General features: G+C 43.6%; 1 protein-coding gene across 3 annotated transcripts in view; it reads left to right on the plus strand.

Moving 5' to 3' along the window:
• Nucleotides 1-12,404, plus strand: part of LOC126404194 (neurexin-2-like) — an 813,153-nt gene that overhangs the window by 750,784 nt on the left and 49,965 nt on the right. For all 3 annotated transcript variants that reach the window (XM_050067247.1, XM_050067245.1, XM_050067246.1), the window contains one exon: nucleotides 8,986-9,157. In XM_050067247.1, coding sequence (XP_049923204.1) covers nucleotides 8,986-9,157 — 172 coding nt within the window. The remainder of the gene's footprint in view (nucleotides 1-8,985; nucleotides 9,158-12,404) is intronic.

Raw genomic sequence — 12,404 nt, forward strand, 5'->3', positions numbered from 1 at the left:
ATTGCACAAAGCCACTAAACAAAAGGCAGATTAAGCACAATAGTCAAGGACTCAGCTATCTCATTTCACAGTTTGCTGACTAGATTTATGCTGCCAGGCAAGAATGATCTACAAACCTATTTTGTTTTGAGTTGACGCACCTTTCTCCATCAGACACAGAATGTCTCTCTGAGTATCATCTCTTTCTCTCAGATCACTCCCGAGAGCATGTGGATCAATTGGATTCTACCAAACCCATGTTAGCAACTCCAGTCAACACAGTAATGAACCTCCGGGGAGTGAAAGAGCAGGTGATGAGGGCAGACAGATTAGAAAATGGAGAAAAAGCAAAGGAAAGGTAAAAGCCAAAGTGAGAGAAATAATAAAGGAGGACATCTGAAGGTGAGGCAGTTGCCATTCCTCGCTGAAGGAAGTCAAAAATTGATTTTGAAGCTTTTATTGTTCTAATAGGCAGCAAAGACTGAATTGCTTCTAGTGCTCCACCTTATTAGTATCTATTGCTGGAAAAAAATAGGGTATGTTGACAGCAAATCAGAGGTCTATCAAAACAAAGTAGCATCAAGAAACACTGTATCTCTGTACTTTGATAACACCGATATAATGTCATTCAGTCATCAGTGATTGCTCCACTCTGTCAGTGGAAAGGTAGTCAGTATAATTAGGTTTGGTGGCAGATGCAGGGATTATTGCCTATCTTATTGTTGAAGTGAATTCAAGTGACTTGATGAAGGATTATGTGGAGCTGGCAAAGGCAAAGGATAATTGAATACAAAAAAAGAGCTGAAAAGGATAAAACGACGTGGATGGGAAACTTTATTAGTCTTGTAAGCCTCTTTGTCCTATATAAGGTCACCCAAACTAACAAATATCTACCAGTGTCTGGGCCTGAAGGGCTTTTGGTAAAGGGATGGAGAGTGGGCGGATGCTTTTCTGGCTTTGCCTCAAGGAATACGCCCCCGCAGCTCCAAAGTCGTGGCTTCCTACCCTTCGCGCTCCACTTTTTTTACCAGTTGTTCTTCTGTTTACTTCCACTTCTTGTTACTATTTCTTTCATCATATCATTGTATTGTCATTTCTCTGTTATTCCTCATACATTTGTGCTTTGTTTAGTCTACCTGTTCCTCCTCTCTCTGCTTTATCTTCTACATCCTCCATCCATCTCTGGTTGGTGACTCAAGGAGGCCTCTGACATGAATCATCTTTGCTCTTTCAAAGGTTTCACTTGTGTTGGGGCGTCGGTGGCTCAGTGGTAGAGCAGGCGCCCCATGTACAAGGCTGTTGCTGCAGCTGCCCGGGTTCGACTCCAGCCTGTGACCCTTTGCTGCATGTCACTCCCCTTCTCTCTCCCCCCTTCATGCTCTTCTGTCCTATCGATTAAAGGCTTAAAAATGCCCAAAACATATCTTTAAAAAAAAAAAAAAAAAGGTTTCACTTGTGCATCTGGATAATGTAACCTGTCTCCACATCTCTTGTCAGGTGAAGATTTAGAGCTGTAAATGATTCTATTTTAGTGCCAAGGTGGCATATTCCCTTAATATCACCTTTATGTCTTACTCATGCCAAGCAGTGAAAAGCAGACTGGCAGCACTTGATGGGTGTTGAGTACCCACAGGCAAACTGGCACTTTCTACATGTATTTATTAAAGCTGTTCAATATTTTTCTTTGAACAATGGCTCCAATGACTTTTTGTAATGTGAAAGATGTTTCTCATGAACCCACAGAGAATTTTCACTTAACTCAGCATCTTTGAGCTCATTGTCTGGGCAGGCAGTTCTGATAAACCAACTAAAAAAGACCTGGCCAAAGATGTTAGCTACGATCTACCGCAGTGAAGCATTTAGCAGCTGAAAGAGCAGATATTTCCCTCATGGTGGGAACCAAAACAAAGCAAAAACAAGCATAACTGTTAGGGCTGGTTATCAGTGCTCGATATCTTCACAGTATCGACCAAAATAACCCAGTACCAAGTAGTATTGAAACACCTCCAGTCAACAATACCTGCATTGAGTCCTTTTAGCATTGGAGGTCTGATCCTAGACCGTCCCAACTCCCTGCTGGATCCATAAACTTTCTGTTGCTGCCGTCTCTGGAGCCCCCAGCCTCAGCAAACGGTCAGTTCAGAAAACATTGGCAATTTAGTGTGCTAAGACGCCACCAAAACTTGTGATGTATGGCTATACTACACACCACTCCATTAACATTAAGGGTATCAAATAAGGCACTCTATACTCGTATTACTTTAAAGGTACAAGTATCGTAATTTTGTAAATGATACCCAGCCCTATTGACTGTTGCATTTAATTTGACAAAGCACACAAAGCCTAAGGGGCTGTGTCCACCAAAGTACTTTTTTCTGAGGCCAGGTATTTTTATAATTGTTTGCAATGGGACAGAGTATTTCCGATCCTTACAAACATCTCCAGCATGACAAGGCACTGAGAGTGAATTCTGCTCTAAGTGCAGCCTATAAGTTGAAAAATATTCAACCTTTAGGTAAAACATTGCATGCGCCACTGTCACTTTTTGCCCAGCACTTCAATTACAGTGAAGGAAGAACAGATACCACAAAAAAGTGTCACGTCTTACAGGTCCCAGTGCTGCACAACAACAATGGAGGAGAAATACATTAATATACTGTATATATATATATATATATATATTAATACATGCTTATGCTTATACCAGATACAACCAAAGCGTCTCAGCTGAAAAGACGCTGTGCCTCCAAAGTGCTCACAAACGCTCCCAGCTGGGCATTTCCTCAGGAGTGCATGTTGTTTTCAGTTGGGGAAAAAACACATTGGTAGGCACGGGGCCTAAATGCTACTATTGCTCCTCATCTGCAGGATGTGCAAATAGGCAGCCATTTCCTAACATGTTGACCTTATCAACTTTAGGTGATAATACATTATGTAAATGTTGCATTGACAGCTTCCTGCCAGCAAGTGGCCAAAAACATAATTAATGCAGGTTTAAGCAAAATTTCTAACGAAAATCGATTCATTTCAATAGATTTGCTGCACTCAGTGGATTCTCTCAAACCTTATCTGTGTGGTGCGTTCATGTAGAGTTCAACTTGATGAACTTAGGAACATTCACACATAGAATTATACACACAGATACCAATGACAGACAGTGCATGGTCTCTGTTGTTCATCAGACACAAAGCAGTGACAGCCCCACTTCACCCAGCCACCAGGAAATCACATACACAAATCCCCGTGTCTGTGTGTGTTTATGTGTGTGTATGCATCCATCAGCTCTCTGCAGCTTTGCCAACAAGGCTGTGGTGTGTGTGTGTGTGTGTGTGTGTGTGTGTGTGTGTGTGTGTGTGTGTGTGTGTGTGTGTGGCAGCGTAACCTCGTTCGAGGACGTTCTCATGTTTGCATATTAACGTGAGTGGGTGTTCATGGGGAGAGGGGGTAAGTCAGGCAGGATTCAAACATACAGATCTGATGGTCATTGTGCTGAAGGACACCATCCATCATTGGTCTCAGTGGTGCAGGTCATAATGGAATCAACTCAGAATATATGTATGTATGTGTGTGTGTGTGTGTGTGTGTGTGTGTGTGTGTTCATGTCTTGACATCGGAGGCTGACGCTGTGTGAATGAAGAGTTTTGGTGCTAGGTGACAACATAATCAGGATTATAGAGGATGATGTTATGGCTGATTTATATTTCCCCCCCTCTCCGTCTTTAGCTGCTTCCCGCTGCAGTGTTTTGGCTCGCTGCCAGTGTGTGTGTACTCCAGGACAAATGGGCAAGCCCAGTGTGAGTCATGCTCAGATGGGAGATTCAGACACACACATATACACACACACCATATCTGTCTAACTCATCAATTTTGCAACGAGATCTGATTCTCGGTCAGAGCAGCCGCTAGTTGTTTGTCAGAGCAGGAGGGGACGGGTAGCTGTGTGACCACTGTCGCAAAGAAAGAGAGTTGAGGGAAGGAGGCAAAGAGAAGGAGATAAAGTGCTATTAAGATGAGGAGATGGAAGGGGAGGGCAACTCTCTCAAGGTGACTGCTGAAGATCGTGGCAAACACATACAAATGAGTTGTCTGAGCAGAAACTGAGAGAAGGTGTAGTAAATGAAACCAAGCGTATCCTCTCTGCAAACTGTTGTGTCGCCGCCTTTCTCTTTTCCCCTGTCACCCAAATGGAAACAACACAAATGCAGCTCTGCGCGCATGTGTGTCATTTGAGGTGACGGCATGAAATCTGAGCACTAGATAACAGTATTCCTGATCCAAAATGACTTTTGGCCCTTAAGTCCTCTTCCTGTCACACACACACACGCTGAAGACGTTAGGTGAATGGACAATGGGTGGTTTAGCCAGCGAGGAGGGTGCGTGTTATGCAACAGCCTATTTCTTCTTACATAACGCTGCAGTTTCAGAGTGGAAGATTAGCCCCGCTATACTGTTCTCCTTGTAGCAGATGCCACAGCCGATCTCCTCTGGCAGGCATTCTGCATACATGTCGACACGCTGGTTAGCCATATAGAGCCAGAATTACCCTGAGAAGAAAGATGCAGCGATACCATCTGATGGTATATGTGGCTTGGTTGCAGAAGTCCGTGGAATAGAAAAAAATTCAGCAATATTAATCTGTAAATAGCACATACAATTTACCATGAGAGCTGGAGTATAAGTTGAAATGCTTGCTGTAGCACTATGAAATATTAAGCTGCCTTACACCACGTGGAAGTGTCAGATGTGTGTGTCCACAGAGAGGAGAAAAAAATTAATTGCTTTTCGTTGGGCATCCAGTGAAAATCTATTTATCAGTCATTTCTCTGTCCATGCTGCTCCACTGGCTGATTCATAAGCTAATAAATACTGCAGCTCCGCATACTTACACTGGTATGTCAAGTTAGGCTCAAGCAGATACAGGCTGTGATAGATCATTATTGGGGAAATGAGAAAGACGCTGATGAATAGTTTGCATTTCCACCACCCACGGGGCTATTAATATGAAATCTGTCAAACCATATCACAGGCGTCAGCAAATTCCCGAACTGGTCAGCCCCGTTTCTGGACCGTTTCTCGATGTGCGTTGATGCAGCAAAATGCAAAATACCTCTACTGATTGAAACAACTGCAGCTGTATCTGTGAGAGTGTTGCTGATTTCAGCCTCCAGTCCATCCAGCAGTTGCTTCTCTGTTGTTTTTCCGTTGTTTCCGCTTTCTAATCTGCCTGTTCGGCGCTCATGTATCAGATCTAAAAGGGAAATGCAGAAAGACATTGAGAATATGCAAATATATGAAGAAGACAAAGTGTGTGGAGGTGAAGCTGTAGGGTTGCTACCGTGATTGAGCTGTCTGTAAAGAAATGAAACCAAGAATTAAAATCCTTCAAAAATGCATTCCCCCTTTGTCTGTTTCCCCCCTTCTTAATTGACTACCAGTGTGTGCAGCGAAGAGAAAACGAGATCTTGACATCTTCAAAAGAGGCTTTGATCTCAAAGCACCTTGAGGCCCGGGAGGATCATCAAGGTTCCCTCTGTCCTTTTATCGCGCAGTGTTTCTCTCTGCCCCTCGCTCCTCCTACTGCGCTCCCTCTTCCTTTTCTGCTCGGTGTGATCAGCGGGAGCACTCTGAGACTGCCTGATAGCCCTGATACAGACAACTGCAGCCTCGTTCTGGCGCCACCTCATTCCCATTCAGCCCGCGTCAACAGCGTTTACCCCAACGAGCTCTCGTACATTGCAAGGTCGTGTTGAAATATTTCAGGAACTCTCTCCGTATTCCGGCACTGCACCTACAGAATTCCAAAGCCAATTTTCTTTGTCTTTGAGAAAAAGGAAGGAGAGACTAATGAGAGGATTACACAAACTTTTTTTTTTTTTTTTGGCAGCTAAACTCTGTCGTCAACTGTATGAGAGGCTGATCAGCAGTTTTTGCTCTGTGGAAAACATCTTTTTTTCTTGTACCAAGATCTAACATATTTGGCAAGGACAGCAAGTTTGTGCCTGAGAAATTAGAATAATATTTAAGAGTTTTTTTTCACTAAACTCGATGCAGCAAACCCAAAGTGATTTTGGTTGAGGTTGAAACTCATTCCAGTCTCTAGGCATTTCCTCCAACCCCCCACCACTGAAGATCTTTGATTGTTTAATTGAACTCGGAAACTAAAAGACATGCTGTCTTCCTTGGGCACTTGAGGTTTTAATCGAATGTAATTGAAATGTATCATATCACGTATCATAAAGCTGAGCTCTTTTTCCCTCTGGTCCACAGTGGACCCCCTACCTACCCCACTGATTAACCCATGGAAAGAAAAGTAAGATGAGCTAACCTCTGGATAAGAGTGCAAAAACATAACATTCTTCCTCCTGACATTAGCCGACAGCTGAAGCAGATTAAGGGCTACTAAGCAGTAGTTTAGAAGCTGTGGTGTTTAAAGAGCAGCCAGGGCTTATTGTCAGTTACCTACCAGTCCCTTCATTTCAATGTTGCAGGCTTGACTGCTCCCAGTCATTCAAAGAGGTTTTTTTTCCTTCTGTTTCCAGAGATATGTTCGCTTAAGGGAAATGGCCATTAAAATGTCATTACTGCTACACTAAAATCATTTTTTGAAAAGCACTGGTTCCCAGCGGCTTCCCACCGTAATGGGCTCAATACATTCCCTCAGCACCGGGAAGAACCCTAATGTTGCGGAACACAAATGCTAATCTCTCTGTAAATATCACTCAAATTCACTCTCCCTTCTGCTTTTCAGTCATAATAGCACGGATTCATTCTGCTTTGCCCTGGCAAATTGAATTAACTCTCCAGGCAAAGGTGTTACGATTATTCTAAGCTTCCTAGTGCGTGGGCTGTAATGGAGATGATCCTGGCATTTCCACTCCATCCAAAAGCATTTCACTCACCCTCTCCGTTTTCTTCCTTGCTGCAGCATCTCAAAGGTATCAGTGATTAAATTTTCATTCACGTGCGCCTCACTAATCACCCTCTAACAGTATTCATATTCATGTCTTGGAATCAATATTGGATTTCAGCATGCATGGGGAGAGTGGGTGGAAAGACTGCAAGGGTCAGTCCATAACATGAATCAATTGATTAAGTGCCTAAGAAGCTGGAAGCACTTTGCCATTTGAGACCCTCTTTGCAGAATAAGATCATCTGTTGGGCAGTCCATCAAGGTCCACTCCGAGGAACTCATCCTTGTCTAACGTAGTTCATGTATAAGAGTCTATTTCTTGTTGTGCTCCTACATTGATTCTTTCATTTATTCTGACTTTGTCTTATAACGTAGTTCATGTAGGAGAGTCTATTTCCTGTTGTGCTCCTACATTGATTCATCTTATTCATTTCGACAGTGTCTTATATTCAGCTGATTTCTCTACAGCATTAATCATGGCCACCAGCACTTTCACTGGCACAGCCATTTGAGCATGCTCAATTAATACCCTAATTGAGGTTGTCATCAGTGCATGGCCATACTGTGGCCTTGCCTGAATACTGTAACCACTTTACACAGCACCAAAGAGTGGTTAGAATGCACATAAATTTGGCTGTGATTATACCGCTCATTAACTTACTGTACAACCTCTGCACTTATTTACTCAATTAACTTGCTATTTTAAGTTCTGTTAACATTAGGATGTTTTATTTTCCTTTTTTTAAATACTTAATCAGCCATGAATAATGGAAAACCGCTGTGAGCAAAAGCCACGCGTTCACCTCTGAATATCTCGGCATATGGAAGGTGGCACAATAAATGCACATAGCTAATGAGATAATGGGATCAATGGAGTTGTTGCTGCGGTGGGTTGATTGTAGCAGTGTGCAGAAGTGACCCCCCACTGTGCAAATGAGCTTGACCTGTAGTGACAACCAGGAAGTGTTTCTTCCAGTGGTGTAGGCGCCAGACTACTGCTCTGGATCTTATGGCAGTGCAGAACAAAACTGCAACAGAAGATTTACTGCCAGACAGAGAATTAGTGTGTAATGGTGCTGTCTGGTATGTACTCTGTCTGTTTCTCCCTCTCCCTCACCCTTGTTCTACGCCTCTCTGGCAGACTGTAACTCTGTAAATGACTTTGACCTTTCCTGGGACTGAGGACAGGAACCACAGAGGGAGAGGAGAGAGATGGCGGGAGATGAGAGTAGAGTAGGCGGTTGACTGTAATAAACTCGAAGCAGTGGGCGGCTGTCAACACTAATAGATGGGAGAGGGGAGGGGGTCACCGGGTTGATGAATACTAAAGGTGCCTGAGTCCTCAACAAGTACTCTGTTTTTTGCCAGGCTGATGTGTGTGAGATCTGATGCTCACAGCATCATCACACTACAGGCAGTGAGGGCCTTTTTGGTGACTCAAGGAAAATATATTTAGATTTTAGCTACAGAGCAGCAAAGGAGAAACCTAATCGTGTGTATTAGCACAGCTTGATGACTGCAGTGTAATTGTATTGCATTGTAGTGTAACACTACTGTTTAATTCACAATTTGATTGCTTCAGTGCAGTGCATTCACACACACATAATGATTTGCTTTTTTAAAATAGTATCCCCATTATGTGATGCCAGCTGGAAACTAGTTATTCTAAGGGGGAATCTTTGGGTGTTGATAGTTAAACATGTAAAATGGGACATCAGTAACAAAGAGTGGTTTTAGGTTTGTGTCAAATGGTTTTGGTCTAGTAGAATACAAGACTAACATGCTAATGTTTGGCAGATATAATGTTCGCCATCTTAACATGTTAGCATGCTAACATTTGACCAATTAGCATCAAACACAAAGTACAGCTGAGGCTGAAGGGAATGTAATTAGAGTGTTTAGCCATAAATTAAAGTATTGAACGGACAGTTAAGGAGTCTTTTTAGTTATACCCACTTACAAAACATCAATTTCCCAAAAAAGTTAAGGGGATTTTTTAAAGGAGATGAAATGTCCAAAGTGCACTCTGCAGTTTAATTTTTTCTATAATTAGGTGCATTCTTCTCATGATGTTCTCTGTCATCCTCTGTCTATAGGAACGGGGAAAGATCGGCGTGATCTTCAACGTGGGAACGGACGACATAACCATCGAGGAGAGCGCAGTGATGGTGAGCGACGGCAAATACCACGTAGTGCGATTCACACGGAGTGGTGGCAACGCCACACTACAGGTGGACAACCAGCCCGTCATCGAACGTTTCCCCTCAGGTAGGAACAGAGGCCCCAGTCTGGGGACTGAAAGAGGGAGGAAGGGAGCTTTCAGTGTTGGATTTGAACCTTCACAGTATTGAATTCTTCGATAAACTGGGTAACACAGTGAAGAGAGAAAGACGGAGCTTCAAAAAAGAAATATCATTCATTAATTCAGCCTCCCATGTGCTACTAAGAGTGATTTTTATAGAACATTCTGTGAGGGCTGTGGTTTATTTATCGGGATATTCATATTTAGAGCACGCCTGCATTATTCTAGGTGATTAAGACAGGTTCTGGTCTAAAAGAGCCAAGCAGGCTTCCTGAGGCAAGCAATCTCCCACCGAAGAGCGTCCAGCTCTCTGCAGTTAGTGTGCCATTGTAGCTTCTGGCACTGTGAAAGCCAGCATTGAATCGAGGCCAGCAGAATGTGAATATGCCAGTCAGGCATGGTTGGTGACATGGGTTTTGGGCAGGATACAGAAAGAGGACACTTGATGTTTGGAAAGTATGTGGAGGTGTTTACAAGTCATGCCTCAGCTCCAGACGCAACATCATTACACATACAGAATTAAAACGAGGGCAAACACCCGATGAGTCACTGCTGGGAGTGTGCTAATTCCCCCACTTGTTGTTGAACCATAATCATGATATTCTATTATGGCCTGAATTATGAGGCTATTTTTGGTTTGCGCAGAAGCTCTCAGTTAATTTCTCTCTCCACTGTGTTTACCCTTTGTTCATGGTTGTTCAAAGGAAGACATTTTGTGTTCCTGTCCTGAGTTTGCATTTTCGTAAACACCAGGCTAAGCCAGGCTCTGCTGCCTGCCAGCGTTAGGTGTTGATAATCACATGGAAAACTAATGACCTGTATGCAAAACTAGGAGTTTTCAAAGCTTTGGAGCTCTGGTACATTCACAAATTTGCAAACAATTTTGCCTACCAGTGTTTTATTCTCCACTGATGCTGTCTGACTGGTAACTCTCCATCCCCGTTCCATCTCCATTGTCTAAAAACACTGCCTATGTATCGTCATTGTTTCAAACAGCAGGGAGAGTGCTGCTAATGTGGCCATGATATTTACTCTAGTTGACATATAGAGCAATGGGACTGTGACATTCTCTTTCACAGCAGTGATCCCATATTTTCAGGCTTTGTTTTGGCTTTGTGAGAAGAGCATTCTCTTGCTCATCCGTCAGTGTGGCGAGGCCGGACTGAGGGGCACGCATCACAGGCAGAAGAGGAAGCGCTCTGTGACAGTTCACTCTTTTCAGCTGTTATTATGATGGAAATGCAGCCCTTTTTGCAAAAGCACACACTCCAAAAAAAGGAGCCTTCAACTAACAATAGCGCTGAGCTCTCAGAAACTAACAGCAAAGCAGCCTGTTAACATCGGCAAGTGAATGTCATCATCCAAATCTATGTTTTGTTTCATCAAGAAACAATAATGCTCAGCCCATATTGTATTCTTTTTATTCCTCTTCCCTTCCGCCCTCCTTGCCGCTGTTGTTGTCTTTGTCAAACATTTCTTTCCTTTTCCTCTTCTTGATCAAGAATTGAAGAGTGTTCGTTTGTTGTTGTTTGTTGAGTTTTGTGTTTGTCTGCCGGGGGCTGGAGCCCATCTTAAGTTTTGGGAGGTTAAGGGGGCTGAAGAAAGAAAATGGATTCGGGGGGGGTACTTGGTTGGTGTGTAGAATAGCTTTGATTCATTTATGTGAGCTAGATACACTCAAACTATTTTCGGGCGCCCGCTTTGATGGCTCCGGCACAGGCTTTGAAGGTTCCAGTCATTATCGTCTGGCAGGGCGGCGTCCTGGGGAAACAGAGATGTTACACATTAGGAGAGCAAAACCTCGGATGACGCTGAGGCACAAGAGGGCGGAGGAATACGTAGGGGAAAGAGTGAGTGAGGGGTGGGGGGGGGGGGTGGCAACTTCCTAACTGAGACAGGAGGTGTGTAAAGAGAGAGAGTGAGGTAATATTTCATAGAGAGGGGAAAGAAAAAGGGGGGGTGGGCTCCCTTGTTGAATCAAGTTCCTGTGACCCAGATTGGAGATTTAGACTTCTTCTGATTGTCTAAATGGGACGAAATACTCTATACTCACGACACATTGAGATTGACTTCATTTCTTGATGCTTACATTATGCAATATCATCGGCATGCTGTCCCTGTGGAATACTGAATCTTAAAATGTCCATGTAGCCAGATTTGGAAGAAAATAGAGCAAGTTGTCATGAAATATACCTCCAATGGGGCGTTCTGTAAAGTATTACAGGTGCCAAGCTTGTCTAGTTCCTCTAACAGAACAAGGACGTGCAGTTTCCTGTGAAATCTCCCTCCCCACAGGGACTGTTGTGACCCACATCAGGCAGTCTCGTAGGGATGCCGTTGCAGTATTGAGCCCTGTCTAATGCTTTGTGCATACAGAGACTTACGTGTGGGATTTATCCTCAGCGTAGACCCTGGCCTAACAACTGTAAAAGCTCCCATAGGGAATAAAGGCAGAACGTAAATCTGTCACCTCACACATGAAAGACAGTGACAGGTTATTTTTCTGTATCTTTTTTAGACACACACGTATTTACAGACACTGTAATTAAGGCTTAGATTGGGAAGCGCTTGCATCGCTTTACGGCCTGGGCTTGCCAGCAGGCAACATATAAACAGAAGGCCATTGCAAGGTGATGATTTGGAGAGACAGGATGTTGACAGCAAACACGGTCGTCATGGGTCAGGCACGTTCAACGGCAAAGCAACACGTCTCCTGATGTCCCACAAAGTGATGTTTGTAGTCCTCAGGGAGCGTGTGTGTGTTTTTTTGCTCCTTGTCTGATTCTACGTGAGACAGTGCACACGTCTATCTGCGCGCATGACATCGTGTGTGTGTGTCGTCCTTTTTTCATGTGTGTCTGTGTGTGTGTGCATGTATGCATTTGATGGATAGAGAACAGACAAAAAGTGTCAGAGGAGCGCCCAGCCAGCTAATCCAGTGTGTCAGGTGTCCCCGGTGGGTCCTGCAGCAACAGTTATTGGCCCACCCCACATCCCACATCCCCCAAAAATGGCAGACTGGCTCAATAAAAACATCCCTGTGTCACACTGAGCACCTCAACCTGGCCACAGATGTTAGCAGCAGTGCCATATGGACTATAATTGTACCATTTCACATCCGACTCCCTTTATTTACTGGTCATCTGCGGTGATGTGACAAATTTTTTAGGCTGCAGTGGTTTATTGGCAATTTTATACCATGCCTTGAAGAAT

This window comes from Epinephelus moara, chromosome 17 (assembly GCF_006386435.1).
Source record: "Epinephelus moara isolate mb chromosome 17, YSFRI_EMoa_1.0, whole genome shotgun sequence".
NCBI lineage: Eukaryota > Metazoa > Chordata > Actinopteri > Perciformes > Serranidae > Epinephelus > Epinephelus moara.